The 19,696-nt window shown below is 49.1% G+C and overlaps 1 protein-coding gene across 3 annotated transcripts in view; it reads right to left on the bottom strand.

The window, feature by feature from the left end:
• The window catches only part of RGS3 (regulator of G protein signaling 3), a 136,323-nt gene that overhangs the window by 31,006 nt on the left and 85,621 nt on the right, over positions 1 to 19,696 (bottom strand). The window contains exon 18 of one of the 3 annotated variants that reach the window (XM_052644576.1): positions 2,515 to 2,541. The exons of the other annotated variants lie outside the window; for them this stretch is intronic. Within the exon in view, the coding sequence (XP_052500536.1) occupies positions 2,515 to 2,541 (27 nt within the window). The remainder of the gene's footprint in view (positions 1 to 2,514; positions 2,542 to 19,696) is intronic. 3 annotated transcript variants of the gene reach the window in all.

The raw sequence follows: 19,696 nt of genomic DNA, 5'->3' as shown, positions 1-19,696 counted from the left end.
GTTCTTGTCCCTGCTGTGCCACTGAGTCGCATGGAACCTCAGGCAAGTCCTTCTTGGCCTGCCTCAGGCCCGCATCTGGCCAGAAAGTAAACACACTCAGCTATTCTGGGGCCTTGGGAGACAAAACGGGAAGTGGCTCTCAGGGTCCCCAGGAACCTAGCGGAGCGTGGGCACTCCCTCAGCTGTATCTCTTTTGGGGAACCAGGCAGACCACTGGTTGAGAACCACACACCACCCCTCAACCCTCCGATCCACCTCCCTGGTTGGCACCATCCCGGCGGAGCCCAATCTGAGCTCTAAGCTGCTGTAGTCTATGGGAAAGACCAGAAGCACTGCATTCAAACCAGCTGGGGCTTGTCCCTTCCACCCTCCATGGCCCAGGCCATAGTGTGGACACCACACCACCCAGCCCTGCCCAGCCCAGCCCAGCCCAACATGATCCCTGAGCGGGCTTTCCCCGTGGGCTCAACCAGGCTGAAGCCAATGTTTTCCCTGCCTCATTGCCTATCAAATCCCATCCCCCAACCCTTGGCCATCCCGATGTGAAGAAACGAGGGCCCCTCCAAAGGGGCTCCTCACTGGAGCCCGCATTGGTAGTGCCCACTGTCTGCCAGGCAGAGCTGGGAGATGAAGAGGAACAGCTGACTTGGACATCAGAGCCTGTCCTCAAGGAAACCCACCTGAGCCCTTTTCTATCACACTCAGAGCCCCAGGCTGGACCCTTAGGACCAAAGGATGAATCAGGTTCAAACCCCACATGAAGCAAGAAGACATGAAGCAAGCACAGTGGGTACCACCAGCACTGGACATGTACCAACTGCAGTGTTTGCTCTAGCTAGGGCAGCCTGGGTAGGATTAAGACCTGGAGAGAAGGGAAGAGAAGAGATGGGCTTTCCGGGCAGCAGGGACAGCATGCACAAAGGCAAGAAAGCAAGGAAGTGGGATGGTTTCACTAACACTGATGATCAAAAGCCCCCTCGACCAACTCTGGTTCAAAGCCCTGCTGACATTCCCCACAGGGGGGCCACTCACCTCAGCTGCCTCCATCTTCACCAGCCCCCCACCCCCGGGTGTAGCAGATGCCAGGCTGGGCCAGGAGCGGGCCCTGCTGTGGAACTTGGCTAAGCCTTGCAACGTGCTAGGGCTGGGGAAGAGGGGAGGTGCCCCTTCGCTGGGTGTGGAGGACTCAAGGGGCCCCGGTGGAAACTTTGACTGTGGCCGCAGTGCCCTGGCTGGGATCCCACGGGCACTGGCGGGGCAGGCACTGCGGCTCCCTCCTTCCAGGAGACAGACCCAGTCCAGCCGTGAGGACAGGGGAGTCCGATGGCCCCAGCTGTGAGGCCTGAGGGTTGGCGGCACGATGTGGCGAGCTTTTGGTGAGGGACCTAGTGGCTCCATACGTAGCTAGGCATCTCAAGCCAGGAGTGGCAGACTCCAGACTGAGAGTCATCCCTGGGGTCGGGGTGATGACACCCACATACCTGGTCCTTGCTGTTCCAGGAGGCAGACATCCTCCAACCTGGTCCGTCCGGAGGCCTGCCGTGTGAACTGAGCCACAGCCCCTCCACTCTCTGCACCTGGCTCTCCCCGGCCCTGAGCTCCCAGGGCAGGAGGATTCTTCTCGGACACCTCAGGACAAGAGCAGAGAGGCGGGCTCTCTCCACGTTGACAACAGAATCAGCCTCTGCCTGCTCACAGCACCTAACTCTGCGGGGTGAGCCGGTCCCTAACAACGACACCCTTCCTCACAGGTCTCAGTGAGAAGCAAAAGGAGCAGGCGCGAGACTTCCCCAAGGGGCTCGGGAGGCAGAGCATCTCTATCTCTGCCTGGACTTTCAGTGGACATTTCAGCAGACGCCTCGGGGATCAGCAACCGCACCCCTCTACCCAGACCAGCCCCCTGAGACCACCACCTCCTTCCCCTCATGGAACTCGGCAAGAACGGCCATCCTGGCGCCTGGTTGGTGGTCAGCACCGCGGGCTGAGAGCTCCCTCCCCACTCAGAGTCCCGACTTCTGGTCACCAAACATTCCTTTCTCTCAGCAAGAAAAGCCGGCTGACCAGTCTAGAAGTGGTAGCAGCAGAGTGCAAGCACGCCCCAGCCCAGCAGGGTCCCCACCCGCTGAGACAGACACACACACACACACACACACACACACACAGAGCTGCCTCAGAGCAGAACATAACATGGTTTGGTTGCAACATGCCTATCAATGGCTGCCCTGGGGAAGAAACAATAGAAACAGGGGCACGGGGTGGCCTGGACAAGAGCCCCCAGCCCACCACACATGCACCCTGGCACCCAGGCACCTACCCAGCACACTCCAGCAGGGACCCAGGGACTCCTGGCTGCCGCTCCTGCCAGCCCGCCTGCCCGGCTCTCCGCCTCGCTCCTCCCGCAGGCGGGCAGGCGGGCGGGCGGCCGTGACTGTGGCAGCTCCCGGCGGCCGTGTCAAGCAGCTGCCTTCCCCAGACAGAGCTCCTTTGTGTCAGCAGAGCTATTTATGGACTTACCCAAGTTCCCCAGGGGAGCGATACCTGCTGGGAAAAGCAGAACCAAATGACCAGGTTCCACTCTGCACATTTAGGTAGCCGTTTTCAAAACCCTTGCATCACTCGTCCCTCCTCCTCTTCCTCCTCCTCTCTGCCCTCCTCCTCTTCCTCCCCCTCCTCCTCCAGCGCCCTTCCCAAACACACACCCGGTCCAGCCCGCTGCCGCCACTCTAGAGAGAAGCTGAATTTCTTTCTTCCATCCAACAGAAAACTCTGTAATTTCCCAAGACACTTTCATCCAAGCAGGAGTCCGGGATATCTTGAGGAAGAGTCTGCCACCCCGTCCTTCAGCTGGCAAGGGGCCCAGCGGCTCCTTGGATGACAGGCTCACAAGTACCAGCCCTGACTCCCCAGCCGTGCCTGTCCCCAGGACTGGGGCTGCAAGCCGCCCCCCCCCCCCCCCCCCCCCCGCCAAACCCCCGGAGTGCTGCTCTGGAGAGAGAGGTGTCCACTGCTCACGGCGGCACTCCCGGGCACTGAGGATCCCAAGCTGACTGCACCCCCACACACATCCTGAAGGCTCCCCCAGCTGGGGCACCCCAACCCACTGGCCGCAGCTCTGGGCTCCCCCAGCAGGGGCAGGATGGAGCCAATCACTGAGGCTTTCCAGGCACACCCCCACCCCTACCCCAACCCGCCTCTCATCCCAGTGGGAGGCTGCAGTTTAACCCAGGGTCCAGCATCCAACACACACTGACTCTAAGAACGCCACAGCCCCCGCTGCGGGGGAGCAGCTGCTTCAGTCACCTCCCGACCAAACCATCAGTGCGCCCAACACATATGTTTTTATTTAGCACTTTTGGGTGCCGTGTCTGGACAATCAGAGGTGGACAGAGACCTTGGGGCTTCCTCCCCGCCCCAGTACAGGGGCTGAAAGGGGCATGTTACAATAGCCCAAGAGTAAGGATCACAAGTGAAGGAGATGTCCCTATCAGAGGGACCACAGGAGTGGGAGGATGGGGGGCAGCAGGCGAGGGTCCCCTGTTCAGGTTCCAGCTCCAGCCCTGGCTGTCCAGACATGACTGAGCAAGTCCATATCCATCTCTGAGCCTGGGTCTCCTCATCTGTAAAATGGGACTGACATCCTTTGACCTGCCCACTTGTGGGGTTATTAGAGGATTCAATGATTGAGGGGCAGGCACTCTTCTGAGAGTCTGGCCTTCATTAATTCATTTAATCCTCGTCGACACCTCATGAGGCAGGTGCTAGTATTACCCTATTTACAAAGGACCCGAGGTGGGGAATGGTAGTGGAAGCTGCCCACAGCTTGTTTGAAGACCAGTAGGATTTGCAGGAGCTTCCCAGGTGGCGCGAGTGGTAAAGAACCCATTTGCCAATGCAGGATACATAAGAGACATGGGTTCAATCCCTGGGTTGGGAAGATCCCCTGGCGAAGGGAATGGCTACCCACACCAGTATTCTTGCCTGGAGAATTCCATGGGCAGAGGATCCTGACCAGCTATGGTCTGTGGAGTTCACAAAGAGTCGGACAGGACTGAGTGCCTAAGCACAGCACTGATCCAACTCCAGGATGCCCACTCGGAACCACTGCAGGAAGCTGCCTTGCCAGCGCAAAGCTATTTGATGGTGAGGCTACGGCTGCTGCAGACGCTTGTCTGATGTCCTCAAACACACCATGGACTGTGCCTGAGGCTCCAGTCAGGGATGTCTGTTCCATAGCCAGTTTCAACCTGAGCACATTTACCAGCCTCGTGGCCAGCTCCCTGGATGTCAGCCCAGAAAACACAGAGCAGGAGCCCCGTCCTCTTTTCCACCTCGGCCACCCTGGGCCGAAGCGCTCTCCCTCTGCCTCCTGCTCCCCCTAAATGAGTCTCAGCGCCCCTGAATGTCTGCCTCTGCCTGCCTCGTGGCCCCTGTCTCCCTCTCTCTAGTCCTGTCTCTCTCACATTTTACCAGCATACTCATGCATGCTGACATAAGAAAACATCCTTTATTAGGGTCAACTCCGAACAGCCCTCATCTGAGCTGGGCACTTACACTCCCCCATGAACACTTCGTCTTGTCCCTGGGGGCTGAGCCAAGGCAGTCCTTGCAGGCCCCAGGAACCTTCCAGATTGAAAGACTATCATTTGCCAGGTTCCTGGGAAGCAGGGCCCACTCCTGTCCTGAAAAACCAAGGAGGTGAGTCTTAGGAGATGGCCAGTTCTAATGGGTGACTGACAGTTCCCAGGAGGGAATTTCTGGAGCTTGGGATAGGATTTCTCAGCGTGGAGAGCCTGAATATAGGGTCTTCCTTGAGATGAGAGGAGTCCCTGAGTTCAGCTGAGTCTTCACTTCTCAATCAACATAAAGTTTCAAGCACCAGCTACAGGCCGGGCTCTGTGCTGGGCCATGGGGCTGGGGTGGAGAACTGGCAGACCAGGACCCTGTCCTCACCAAGCCAGAGGACATCCGGCGCACAGTCAGACTAGCGAGCACATCATCAGATACTGTGTCAGAGCAGCCCTGCCAACCCAGGGCGCTGAGTCGGGAACAGATCCAGGATGCATCCATCAGTGCTCTGGACCACTAGGACGATGACGAAAGGGCACAGCAGGAAAGTGCCCTGAGGCCCAGGAGGAGGCCAGGCCGGCCTGGGAGAGCACCTAGTGCCTGAGGAGCCCAGGGGACCACTGCCTTCTGCCTCCCCACAGGTCCAGACCCACAGAGCACGCGGCCCCTCGCTGTGTGCAGCCTGGGCAGGATGAGACAGTCACTGTCAGTCAGGCCACCTAAACCAGAAGGACCCCTGGAGATCTTTCATTCCTATTCCCTTTTTACAGCCAGTGAAGCTGGGGCTCAGAGAGGGTAAGTGACTTTCCCAAGGAACCAGAGCGAGTGAGTGACAGGGCCAGGACCAGAGCTTGCCAACTCCCAGCCCAGCGCTTCTGTCGCATCCTGGTGCCTCTCAGTTCAGTTCAGTCGCTCAGTCGTGTCTGACTCTTTGTGACCCCACGAACCACAGCACGCCAGGCCTCCCTGTCCATCACCAACTCCCGGAGTCTACCTAAACCCATGTCCATTGAGTCAGTGATGCCATCTAACCATCTCATCCTCTGTCATCCCCTTCTCCTCCTGCCTTCAATCTTTCCCAGCATCAGGGTCTTTGCAAATAAGTCAGTTCTTTGCATCAGGTGGCCAAAGTATTGGAGTTTCAGCTTCAACATCAGTCCTTCCAATGAACACCCAGGACTGATCTCCAGACTGGTTGGATCTCTTTGCAGTCCAAGGGACTCTCAAGAGTCTTCTCCAACACCACAGTTCAAAAGCATCAATTCTTCTGTGCTTAGCTTTCTTTATAGTCCAACTCTCACATCCATACATGACTACTGGAACCCTCGGATCTACATAAATGATGGTGCTGTTCAGGACAGGAGGATCTAGGGAACATTGAGATCCAGGTGGCCCACAGGGTCAGCACCTGGGCCCTCAGAGCCTGGGCCCCATTCACTGACCTCCATATTTTATTTAACAAACACCTATTTGACACTTAGGTTGTGTCAGCACTGCGCAAAGCACTTCCCAATTACTGACTCACAAAACCTCCATAACCCTATTAGCTATGATGTCTAGTGTCCCCATTTAGTTGTTTAGGTGTTCAGTCACGTTCAACTCTGTTGCGACCTCATGGACTGTAGCCCGCCAGGCTCCTCTGTCCATGGGGATTCTCCAGGCAAGAATACTAGAGTGGGTTGCCATGCCCTCCTCCAGGGGATCTTTCCGAACCAGGAATGGAACCTGTGTCTCCTGAATTGGTGGGCAGATTCTTTACCACTAAGCTACCCAGGAAGCGCACCTCCATTTTACAGAGAGGTAAACAGAGCCAAAGAGATGATTAAACCTGTTTAAGGTCATCAGTAGGTACAGAGCCATGGATTGAACCCAATCCACTGTGCCCTGCACAAGGCAGTTCATGGAACAGAGCCCTCTGGCTATGTACCAAGAAGTCTGCTGGCTACACAGCCCAACCATACAGGCAAACATCTCACTGTTCAGACAAGCTGGCAGCAGCTTCCAGGGCTAGGACCAGGGAGGGTTAGCAGGGAGCTAGTGAATGCGCACCTCCCATTTTAAGAGGGGCGGCACCCATAGGCTCCAGGGAGGCCCCCTGGGAGGCACAGCAGCAGCAGGATACGGCCCAGATACCCTGGCCAAGCCGCGGCCCTGCAGTCGGACCACAGCATGGCTCCCTCCCTCTGTTTTCCCTCACTGCCTTTGCTGTGTTAAGCCTGGGACATCTGGAACTGTATTTGCAAGACCCTGTCCTGAGCCTCAGGCAGATGGAAACCCACCCACCTTCCTTCCCCACACAGCCTCCACCTGGGGGAAATGGGGCCTTGGCAATACCTTCCTCAAAAAAAAACAAAAAATAAGAGGGTACCTGCCGAAGACTATTTAATGAGCTTTCCCATCCTGGCTTCTGATGCAAAGTCCACTGGGATTTTATTCCAGGGTGGGGAGGAGAGTGATGTCACTCAGCAGAAACAGGGCACCAAGCCAAGGGAGGCGGGGCCCCAGGAATTCCAGAGCGGGTGACAGACTAAGACCACCCCCAGTCCCCACCGGCAGAGGCTCAGGCTTTTCATTCCTCGGACAATGAAGGGGCCAGGCCTGTGTCATGGGTGACGGGGGTAGTGGGAGCCAGGGCCCCCACACAGAGGCCCCGCTTTCTACAGAACCCTGGCCTCCTCCAGCCTGGGACAGAAGAGACTGATGGCCCTGGGCTGCCCTGGGCGACCGTGGAATATCTGTAAACGCCCCTCCAGTCCAAGCTCTGAATTTGCTCACCCACTTAGGGAGTTCTGGGCCTTTAACTCACTGGGTCTCAGAGCCTTGCTTTGGGCATCTACAAGTCTCCATGCACAAAGGCCATCCCCACAGAAGAGTGGGCCAAGAGACACTTACTGATTATTTCAATAACTACTGAATCCTTGTCATGTGCTTGGAACTATGGGCACAGACAGAGAAGTAGCCTGCTCCTGGGCTCTGACTTGGAGGGTGGGCGGTGACCTAGGTGCTGACACTTCAAACAGGAACTGTTCTGCCGTGTTCTGGCCTCTCTGGCCCTAACACCAGGGCAGAGGACACACACGTCTACCGCTTGCTAAGGGCATGCTCCTGGCTCTTTCTGGGGGCACTTGCCTTATTCTTGGGGGCACACGCTGCAAGTAGGGGGCTGGGGCAGGACAGAGCAAGCAGCCATCCTCAGGTTCAAATCCAAAGGGAGTTCTGGGCTGTAGTCTGCAGAACCCAGGGCAGCTCCCTTCCCTGTTATGGGTCTCAGTCTTCCATCCCTAAAGAGGCTGGGGATGCGGGTCCAGTAGGCCCCTGGGTCTACTCCTCCCCTTCAAAGTCAGTCCCAGGCTCCGCAAGCTCCTCCCTAAAGGATCAGGTTCCAGCAGTGGCATTTCTAAAGAGCACAGACTTTGCAAACTCCCAAAATTTGAGTGTGAGTCATCTTGGGCCAGTCACTTTAATGTCTGTGAGCCTCGGATTCCTAATCTGCAAAATGGGGCTATTACTGCCTGCCTCAGTGGGCCCTGTGGGAGAACGAGTGAGGTAGTGCTCGTGAACGCCTGGCACTCAATAAATAAGAGCTGTCGCTACTGTCGTATCATCATCGTTACTGCTATCGCCTGGAGAATCCCATGGACGGAGGAGTTTGGTGGGCTACAGTCCACGGGGTCGCCAAGAGTCAGACACGACTGAGCGACTTTTTCACTTTCACTTTCATCATCTATCAAAGGACAGAATTGATTTGGAGTGGGTTGGTGAAGAGAGTAATGTAAAATGCGAAAATAGCTGTTGAGGGTCAGATAGGTGAAGGCCTAACATGGGGCTTGGTTCAACTAACAGCTGATAATCACTAATGTTTATTGAGCAACAAGCTATCATTATTCCCAACCTACAGATGGGAAAACTAAAGGCAGAAAGGTTACATGGCAAAAGCATGGCAAAAATGGCAGCACGGCGCCAGGGTGTACGCTCTTAAGCTGTGTGTCCTGCCCTGACTCATGTTCCCCAAATGTCTCTGCTCTTGCTGTCGGGCTCTTCCTCAGAAGCGTCAGGCAGCAAGGTCAATCTCCAGTTTGTTCATGAGAACTGCATCTCGTAACCACAGCGAGGGGGAAGCCCACGTGCAGCAAAAGCCAGGAGTCCAAAGTCCCCCAGCAGAGCTGGTCCTTAGAACTGCAGCCAGCCGGCTTCTGCCTCCAGCCCACAGCATGCATGACAAGTCACCTCAGCGGCATCAGCCTGACCTTGGGTGGCTACAGCAGCTCCAAAAGCCACCGCTATCTTCTTTCCTGGCTCCACTCCAACCAGCCACTCGTCCGCCTGGGATTTCAGGCTTTGGGGAGGAATCCTCGACCCACTGGGCTTGCGCCAGCTCCAGGGTCAGGCCATCTTGACCACTGGAGTTCCTGGGAAGTGTTTGGCACAGACTTGGAGGCCAACTCTGTGACCCTGGCTGCTGCTGCTGCTGCTGCTGCTGCTGCTGAGTCGCTTCAGTGATGTCCGACTCTGTGCAACCCCATAGACGGCAGCCCACGAGGCTCCCGCATCCCTGGGATTCTCCAGGCAAGAACCCTGGAGTGGGTTGCCATTTCTTTCTCCAGTGCATGAAAGTGAAAAGTGAAAGAGAAGTCGCTCAGTCATGTCCGACTCTTAGCGACCCCATGGACTGCAGCCCACTAGGCTCCTCCGTCCATGGGATTTTCCAGGCAAGAGTATTGGAGTGGGGTGCCATTGCCTTCTCTGAACCTAGGCTGCTAAACATCGTTAATCCCTGGACTCCCCCAAGTTAAGCGCTTGCTTGGACTGTTAGGCCTAAAGCCAAATTACCAAAACAGAGGGTCAGCAGTTGTAAGACTGGCCTGAAATGCTGGCTTTGCTGCTGTTTAATGCAAGACCTGGGGCAAGGCCAGTCCCCTCTTTGGGCCTCAATTTCCCTGTCTCTAAAATGGGTACAGGGGTTGAATGAGATCAGATCCACCCAGCATGCAGTCTGCAGAATGCACTGGTCCATGAGCTGCTTGTTACTGGTTTATAATAAAATAAGCAACAAAGTCAACAGTGTTTGGAAACTTCTGTAGCAACTTGACATGGCTGTGACATCCAAGTACAAGACCGTGGACTGGCCAGATTGAAGAGGTACACCGGGTTCGGCGCTGTCAAACCGGCAGGAGAGATCCTACTCAGTGCACGTTTTAACTAAGTACAAGGCTCTTCACCCCAGGTGATTTAAGAAGCCCTGGTGGAAATGATGCTGTTTCTATGAGAACTCACTAACTAGGCCTGTATAACAGCACTCACACCTGCAGGGGACTCACCATCCTGCCACCTGAGCAGTTTCCTCTCTGGGGCTCCCAGCTCAGAGAATGGAACCACCAATCACCTATTTGCCTAAACCAGACGCATGGGCATCATCCCTCTCCCAAACTCTCTCTCCACCCGACGATCCCGCCTCCTCCACACCATGCAGAGCTCTCATCTCTCCTCACCCCTGCTGCCTACCAGCACCTCTTCCCAAGGTGAGGGCCATAGACCACAGACTCCTCACTGCTCCCAGTCTCTCACCTTGCCGTCGTCCACACCATTCTCCGCAACGAGGCTGCAAGCTTTCCATGACACACGTCGAACACACAGCTCCCAGTGCCTTAGGATAAAGCTCAGACCCCTTACACAGCCTCTCAGGCCCCTCCAGCCTCATCCTCACCTCCAGCTCCATTCCCCTCCCTCACGCTTTCAGGCACGCTGGTCTGCCTTATGGTCCTCCCCAGGATGATCTTGCCTCCACCTCCCTCCTGCCCCTTGCCTCATGTTCCTGACCACCCGCACTGGGCCTTTTGCTATAAATGTCATCTTTTTCTTATATATTTTTCATCCTTGGTTGGTGCCTCTCTTTTCTCCAGTTGTCCTCCACCACATCAGACTATGAACTAGCTCTGTGGATATGAGGACTCTGTTGCCTGATGAACTATAAAGTAAAGGACATCTGGGACTCTGCCTGACCAGCTTCCAACTGCCCTTCTTTACCATCTGAGAAACTACCTGTCCTTCCCTCACTCTCAAAACAAGTGATTCACATGAAACTGACCCACCTCCCACTCCAGGGATGGCCATGTGACTCAGCTCTTGGTCAAGCACTTAATCCCATCCTATAGTCTTCAGCGACTGGGATAGGCACATGATCCAGCTTGAACCGCTAAGACTCAGACCCAGGAACACTGTTGAAATGATCGAGGGCATCACACTGTAAGGCCATCACCCTGGTACTTCCGGCAACTATCTGCCCTCACTAAGGGAGTGAGCCAGCACATAAACAGGTAGAGCCCAGAGACAGAGCGAAGAATGCCAGTTCTGGTGATATTGCTCAAGGTCCTGAATCCAGCTATGCCTGAAGGCTACCCTCCTAAACCCAGTAAATTCCGTTTCCGGGCTGAAGCTAATTTGAGTTGGGTTCTTGTCACTGGCAGCTGGAAGATTCTTGACTGACGTGTGCCGAGTCACCAGTATTTACCACAGTGTCTGACATACAACAGCTACTCTGAAATTATTTTTCATTCATGCAGTCATTCAACAAACATTCAGCAGTGAAACAGTGACCTGGTTTGCCCTATAGGAAGGGTCATCTTGGCTGCCGTTTAGAGAGGTGACTAAGGGGAGAGGAATAGGAACTGGAAGATCCCCTACTACCATGTGGTAGTCCCAGGGACAGAGATGAGACCTAAACAGTGCAGCTGAACAGAGGGAAGAGTGTGGACAGGCAGAGTCTCAGCTCTGAATTCACTGGAGAACCTCTGGTGATCTGGGCTCCTCTCTGGCGCTCAGTTCCCCGGTCTCTTTCAACTCCATCATTCTAGCATCCCTATGCTATCTCCCACTGCCGATGGAGTCCCTCTCTGTCAACGCTCAAATTTTCACTGAAGGCTGTTGAGGTCAGTGTCAGGGGCAAGTCCAGAGGTTGGTTTTGACAGGGAGAGAATACAGCGTAGTAGCTAAGAACACAGGTTCTGAAGCCAGATGCCTAGGTTTGGATCATGGTCTACACCTCCCAGCTGTGAGACTGTGTATACAGTCCATTTAACCTCTCTGTTCCTCTGTTTCTTCATCTGTAAAATGGAAATAATGACAACAGTGTTAAGCAGATTAATATTATAGCAGAAGGAAAGCACATCTGATAACTATTAGGTGGTATTATTATTATTCACAATAAGAAATCCAGAAAGAGAAAATTTTTCAACATAGAAAATACAGACTTCCCTGGTGTTCCTGGCTGCCAGTGCAGGGGGCCTGGGTTCAATCCCTGGTCGGGGAACTAGATCCCACATACTGCAACTAAGAGTTCTCACGCAACAACTAAAAGATCCTGCATGTCGCAACTGAGACCAGATGCGGACAAATAAATATTAATAAATAAAATAAGTAAATATATTTTTAAAAAACATAGAAAATAAACTATTCCAAAGATTAGTAGAAAATTTCCCTGAACTAAAAAAAGACTTGGGCCTTTCAGCTGAAAGGACTTACCTAGTGAGTACCAGGAAAAATTACCTAAAAGAGGACAAACGGCTAGAAATAATCTGGTGAAGTTTCTAAATTCCAAAGAGCAGAAAGAGAAATCCTGCTTGCTTCCATAAAGAGACTTCAGAGATTCAAGTGAGTACTGCACTTTTTACACCACCAAATTCAGAGACAATAGAGCCCTTCTCTCAGGTTCTAGGGAAAGACTGTTCACATAGAATTCACTACTCAGGAAAAGATGACTCAAACACGAGGGCAAATATTTTCAGACTTAACAAAGACTAAGAAGGTATGCCACCCACAGATCTTTTCTGAAGAATTTATCCAAGAAAGCTCTCCAGACCAAAATGAATCAAAATCCAGAAGTCAAGAATAAGATGCTGTCGGATACAAGAGACCAGCAAGCAATGAAGCCAGAAGCATTTAGACATTTAACTACGTATAACTTTGGCCACCTCATGCGAAGAGTTGACTCATTGGAAAAGACTCTGATGTTGGGAGGGGTTGGGGGCAGGAGGAGAAGGGGACGACAGAGGATGAGATGGCTGGATGGCATCACGGACTCGATGAACGTGAGTTTGAGTGAACTCCGGGAGCTGGTGATGGACAGGGAGGCCTGGCATGCAGCGATTCATGGGGTCGCAAAGAGTCGGACACGACTGAGCGACTGAACTGAACTGAATGTAACTGAGAAGTTAAATGCAATCTTAAGTAAATGATTTCTAAAATATAATAGAACAAATGTTTAAGAATAGTAACAATCAGAAAGTACAATTTCAGGTGATTTCAGCAATACTTAGGAGTCATGGAGAAGAAAAGCAAAGAGAAGTATGGGTCAGCTGACGTGCCAGCTGACGTGGGTTGTAGGACATGAGGGCACACTCTGGTAGATCTGATGTCATTCTCGATAGTAAAACATGTTTGTGAAAAAGATTTGGGTAAAATTACCCAAGGAGCCTGGCATGCTCAGTCCGTGGGGTCACAAAGAGTCGGTCACGCCTGAGTGACTAATGCAACAACATATAACTTCCAAGGAAATTTTACAGAAGAATAATGAGAGGTTGAAAAGTGAAAGCGTTAGTCACTCAGGCATGTCCAACTCTTTGCAGCCCCGTGGACTGAAGCCTTCCAGGCTCTTCTGTCCATGGAATTCTCCAGGCAAAAATACTGGAGTGGGTAGCCATTCCCTTCTCCAGGCAACCTTCCTGACCCAGGAATTGAACCTGGAAATGGCAACCCACTCCGGTACTCTTGCCTAGAAAATTCCATGCATGGAGGAGCCTGGTGGGCTACAGTCCATGGGGTCACAAAGAGTCAGACACGACTGAGTGACTTCACGACGACTTCCTGCATTGCAGGCAGATTCTTTACCACCTGAGTCACCAGGAAAGCCCAATGAGCTGTTAGCCTTGGGATATTTAATACTACTAAAACATATTATGAAGCTACAGTGATGAAGTTTCAATCTGTTGTAGGAATAGATGGATTAATGAGGGAAATAAGAATTTAGAAATCAACCCACTAATGTGTGGACATTCGGTCTATGACAAGTGAGTAAAGGAAGAATAACTTAAAAAACAGGTTTGAAAAAACTGGTCAACTCTTGGGGAGAAAAATTAATAAGAGTTCCATCCGACACCATGTACTAGATTAAGTGCAAATGAATTAAAATATGAAGGTGAAACGTAAAAGGTTAAAAGTACTTGAAAAAGATATAGGAGAATATTCGTTATTATTTTGGAGAGGAAAGGCCTCAGCAAGCACAGCCCCCTATGATCAAAAAACAGAGTTGACTACAAAAATACTTGATTATTTAAAAATGTTAACTTCTGAATGACAAAAAAGAGTATAAATAAAGTTAAAAGACAAATGATAAACTGGAAAAAAATATTTGTAACCTACATAATAAGCACATGGTTAATATTCTAATATCATAAATAAAACAACTGCTCCAGTAGAAAACTGGGCAAATTATATTAATTGATGGGCCAAAGAAGAAGAAATATAAAAGACAAATAAATATAAAGAGAAGCCCAACCTCACTAATAATCAAATAATTGCAAATTAAAATGGCTAGTGGTAAAGGATCCGCCTGCCAATGTAGGAAGCATAAGAGGTGCAGGTTCGATCAGTGGGTTGGGGAAGATCCCCTGGAGGAGGGTATGGCAACACACTCCAGTATTCTCGCCTGGAGAATCCCCATGGACAGAGGAGCCTGGTGGGCTACAGTCCAAGGGGTTGCAAAGAGTCAGATACGACTGAAGTGACTTAGCATACAAAATAAAATATAAATTTTCCCTTTTCATACCAACAAAGAATTAAAAAGCAGTGACATCCAACAGTCACTGTCATTCACTATTAGGTAAACTGTACTACGGATGTACTTAACCTCCCTGTTTCTGTGTTTTCTCATCTATGAAAGTGAAGGTGTTAGTTGCTCAGTGGGAATAACAACAATAATGGTGGGAAGATCACACATTTAAACAGAAGAAAGGCATTTGTAGAGCACTCTGGGAGTGTGCTTTTCTCTACCCTACAGAAAAGTGCAGTAAGATGTAACGAACAGGACATTCTCAGAATATTTACTGCAGCAACGCTCATAATGTCAAAACATCGGAAACAAGCTGATCACACATCAATATGGGAGCAATTAAATAAATTATGCTCTATTGGCTACAAAAAAGAAAGGAGACTTCTAATACTGATGTGAAAGATTTATGCTTCCCAGGTGGCGCTAGTGCTAAAGAACCTGCCTGCTAATGCCGGAGACACAATGAGACTTGGGTTTGATCCCTGGGTGGAGAAGATCCCCTGGAGGGAGATATGGCAACCCACTCCAGTATTCTTGCCTGGAGAATCCCACGGACGGAGGAGCCTGGCAGGCTACAGTCCATGGGGTCGCAAAAGAGTCGGACACGACTGAAGCCATTTAGCATGTACACACATTAAGCTTTAAAAAATGAGTTACAGAAACTTTTGTATGATACCATCTAGTAAAAATAAAATAGCATATGTCTACTTATGTGTATGAAAAATATTTGGAGGAACACAGCAAACTTGTAGCAGTAGCTATCAATTGGGAGATTTTCTTTATTTTACTCAGCTCAGTAATGTTTAGGATTTATCTGTACTAAGTATTATACAAGTATATCATCAGGGAACATATATAAACATTCCCATTTGTAATATATAAATAAATACATGATTTCAATTTCATCAAATAAGTTTAACGACAAATGTACAAAACCAACATGGAAATTTTTTTTCCCAAAACTTTTCTTTTGAAACTTTAAAAGAAGATTTGCATAAACAAAGAGCCGTAATCTGCTTCTTGGATGGGAAAATAGTATTTTACAGACTTCAATAACCTCCTTTTTGATAGTTTTTTTTTCCTGATGTGACTTTTTAAATTTTTTTATTAAAATAGAATTGATTTAAATGGTGTGCTAGTTTGAGGTGTACAGCAAAATGATTCAGTTTTATATATGTGAGTGTATGTATATGTGTATATATATATATATATATATATATGCTTTTATAGACTTTTTCCATTTTAGGTTATTATAAGATATTAAGTAAGGCGTTATATAGTAGGTCCTTGCTGGCTATCTATTTTATCTATTTTAATATTTTAAAATATATTTTAATATATGTATATGTGTATTTAATGTGTGTTTATTTTACTCCTAAATTTGATGTGTATTTTAAAATATAATTATAATATAATCTCAAGGAGCTTTTGGGGGAGACACAGGGAGGAGGTGGCGACTGAACAAAATTACACTGAATTTCATTTGAAAGGATAAATATGTGACAAAAGGATTTTTTAAAGAAGAGCAATGAGAGGATACTTATCCTAACATAATATATAAGCATTGCAGCAAACCACTGCTTGGAAAAAATGAAAAATGTTCTTGCTTATATTCTATACCAAAGTAAATTCCAAGTAGACTAAGTGCTAAAAGTTGAAAAATAAACTATAAATTTCAAATGTGGGGGGAAGTGAATGTTGTATAATCCTGAGCCTGAGATGGATACCACAAAACTAAAGGCAAAAAAATTTTTTTAATTTATGTATATGATATTAGTCATCAGAAAAACACAATTCAAAACCACTATGAGATACAATTTCACACCCACTAGGATGGCTATGATTTAAAACACAGGAAAATGAGAAATGTTAGAGAAGATGTGGAGAAATCCTTCTATGCTGATGGTGGGAAGGCAAAATCATGAGGCCACTTCAGAAAGGTCTAGCAGTTCCTCAGAGTTAAACACAGAGTCACCATCTGATCCAGGGACTCCACTCCAAGGTACACAGGTGAAATAAATGAAAATACACATCCACACAAAAACTTCTACACAACCACTTATGGCAGTATTATTCATAATAGCCCAAAGGTGGAAATAATCCAACTGTTCATCAACAGATGACTGAATAAATAAAATGTGGTACAGCCGTATAACAGAATGCTATTCCATCATTAAGAGGAGTAAAGTCCTGATACACGCTACAACATGGGTAAGCCTTGAAAACCTCATGCTACATGAAGAAAGCCAGGCACAAAAGACCTAATATTATATGATCCCATTTGTAGGAAATGTCCAGAATGAATCTGCTGCTGCTAAGTCGCTTCCATCGTGTCCAACTCTGTGCAACCTCAGAGACAGAAAGCAGATGAGCGGTTGCATAGGGATGGGGGAGATGGGGGAATGGGTGGGTGACAACCAAAGGGTATGGTTTCTTTTGGAAATAATGAAAATGTCCTAAAGTTGACTGTGGTGGTGGTTGCTCCAGTCTGTGACTATCCAAAAAGACCATAGAGTTGTACACTTCAAATGGATGAATTGTATGATATGTGAATAATACCTCAATAAAGCTGGTACAAAGCAGTTTACAGACATGACTACCTATAAAGCAGAAACATCTATAGTTTTAAAATAATAAAAAATAAAAGGATAACATACAAATATCCTCCTTATATAAAGAGCTCTTGTGAGTTAATAAACTATAAACAGCCCAACAGAAAAATGGGCAAAAGATTTGAACAAGCCACTCACAAAAGAGGCAGTGTAAATAACTAAAAAGGCATATAAATATTCAACATCTCTAGTAATCAAAGAAAGGAACGTACTAAGAAATGTAACAAGGCACATTGTTGGTGAGTGTGTGGGGAGAATGAGCTCCTAGCCAGACTATCTCAATTTGCTTGGGTTTCCCAGGAAGCTAGAATATCCATGTTAAAAAAGAACAGTCTAGGGTTAAGCAGGATTCATTGCTCAATCTGAAGTGGGATTATAAATCAGTACATTCATTCTGGAGAGTCATTTGGCAATAGGTATCAAGAACCTTCTTTACAGATATATATCCTGTCTCCTGGAAATTCTACTACCAGGAGTTTATTCTAACAAAACGTTCATTCATCAACAAGTATCTGTAGGGGGTCAGAGACGTACACTGAATACTGAGCTAAATCTACAGATTTTTATCACAATGAAATATTCAGTTCAGTTCAGTTGTTCAGTCGTGTCCTAGTCTTTGCGACCCCATGAATTGCAACACGCCAGGCCTCCCCGTCCGTCACCTACTGGCAACAAGCTAAACTGTGTAGACCTAATGGAGATTTTTTAAAAACAAAACCTGTTTCATCTACACAATGAAATACTCTGTAGGCACTAAAAATGATGTTGTAGAAGAACATTTATTGATGTTACACTGCTAAATGGGAAAAAAAAAACAAGTCAGAAAATTGTGTGCACTAGCTATGCTAATTTGCAAATAAGATATATGTGTGTATAAACAAATGCCCGACAGGATACATACACTCTAAAATGTTAACAGTGTTTATCTCTGGGTGTTGGGATTAAGGGTGAACTTCATTTTCTTCTCTTTGTTCAACTGTACTAAATATTTTCTTCATAGTAAACATGAATTACTTTTGTAACAATACAACAAAAGTCAACTGCATTTAACAAAAAATCCCCACACTTGCCATGCCCCCATGGATGAAGGACCCAAGGAAGGGGGTTGCAGAGTCAAGCACACATTTACACTTGACCTAGCAACGACAGCTACTGTTACTAAGTACAGTTGTCCCTCAGTATCCATGGAACCCCAGCTGATACCAAAATCCAGGAATGCAAGGTCTTATACAAAATGGCATAGTATCAATATTTGCATAGAACCTACACATATCCTGGTGGCTCAGATGGTAAAGCGTCTGTCTACAATGCGGGAGACCTGGGTTCTATCCCTGGGTCGGGAAGATCCGCTGGAGAAGGAAATGGCAATCCACTCCAGTACTATTGCCTGGAAAACCCCATGGACAGAGGAGCCTGGTAGGCTACAGTCCATGGGGTCGCAAAGAGTCGGACACGACTAAGCGACTTCACTTTCACTTTACACATATCCTCCCACATACTTTAAATCATCTTTAGATTATTTAAAATACTAAGTGATTAGGTGAAACTCATTCAGTTGTGTATGACTTTTTGTGACCCCATGTACTGTAGCCCCTGTAAATGCCATGTAAATCATTTTAAATGCAATGGAAATATTGTGTAAATGGGACTTCCCAGATGGTGCTAGTGATTAAAAAAAAAAAAAAAAAAGCCTGCCAATGCAGGAGACATAAGAGATGCAGGTTCGATCCCTGGGTCGGGAAGATTCCCTGGAGAAGAGCATGGCAACCCACTGAAAAAAGTATTCTTGCCTGGAGAATCCCATGGACAGAGGAGCCTGGTGGGCTACAGTCCATAGGGTCACAAAGTCAGACACAACTGAAGTGACTTAGCATACACACATACTATGTAAATAGTTGCCAGCTCAGCAAATTCAACTTTTGCTTTTTGGAAATTTTTTTTGGATTTATTTATTTTTTCTATCTGGGGTTGGTTAAGTCTATGGAAGCAGAACCCACGGGTATGGATGGCTGAACATACCTATTACACTCCAGGCACTTTGCACAGACCATTCCCCTTAGTCCTCAGTAGAACCAGTGAGAGAGATGTCCTCTCATTTGACAGAGGCTGGGTGACCTGCCAGCAATCCCATAGCTGGTGAGAAGCAGAGCTGGGATCTGAACCCTGGCCTGCCCACCCCTCAGTCAGACCCTGCCTTCACCTTAGTTGCTCCTGTAGGTTCCTGGGGTGGGCAGAGGAAGGTCCCAAGCGACCAGGGCCTCTGTCCTGCCAGCTGGCTCTATGCAGGCCCTCCCTCCCTGCAGACAGCCTAGGGGGCGACACAAGGACAGGTCAGCAAGGGCAGGGACCACAGCACAGGGAGGGTGTGGCGCTGGCGGGCCAGTTGGCTGAGGTCAGGGCTCAGGGCAGACCAACTGGGGACTCCTCGCCTGCTGGGCGACAATCAGGAAGTCTGACCACATCCGGCCCCAGGAGTTCCCAGGCCCTGCGCGCTCCCAAAGGCAGGGAGAGAAAACCTTGCCTGGCCTGCTGCCACCCTGGTAAACGCAGCAGGAAAACAGCTTGCCATTTGTGACTGTCTCCCTGGACCCCAGACAGCAGGCCAGTCCTTTCCCCACTTCTGGGCCTCTTCTGTGTGAGGAGGGGCTGTGAGATCTGATGGCCCCAGGACCCTCCCAGGTCTAAATGCTTTGAA

Source organism: Budorcas taxicolor, chromosome 8, assembly GCF_023091745.1.
Source record: "Budorcas taxicolor isolate Tak-1 chromosome 8, Takin1.1, whole genome shotgun sequence".
NCBI classification, from domain to species: Eukaryota; Metazoa; Chordata; class Mammalia; order Artiodactyla; family Bovidae; genus Budorcas; species Budorcas taxicolor.
This window is presented reverse-complemented; position numbering and strand designations above follow the sequence as displayed.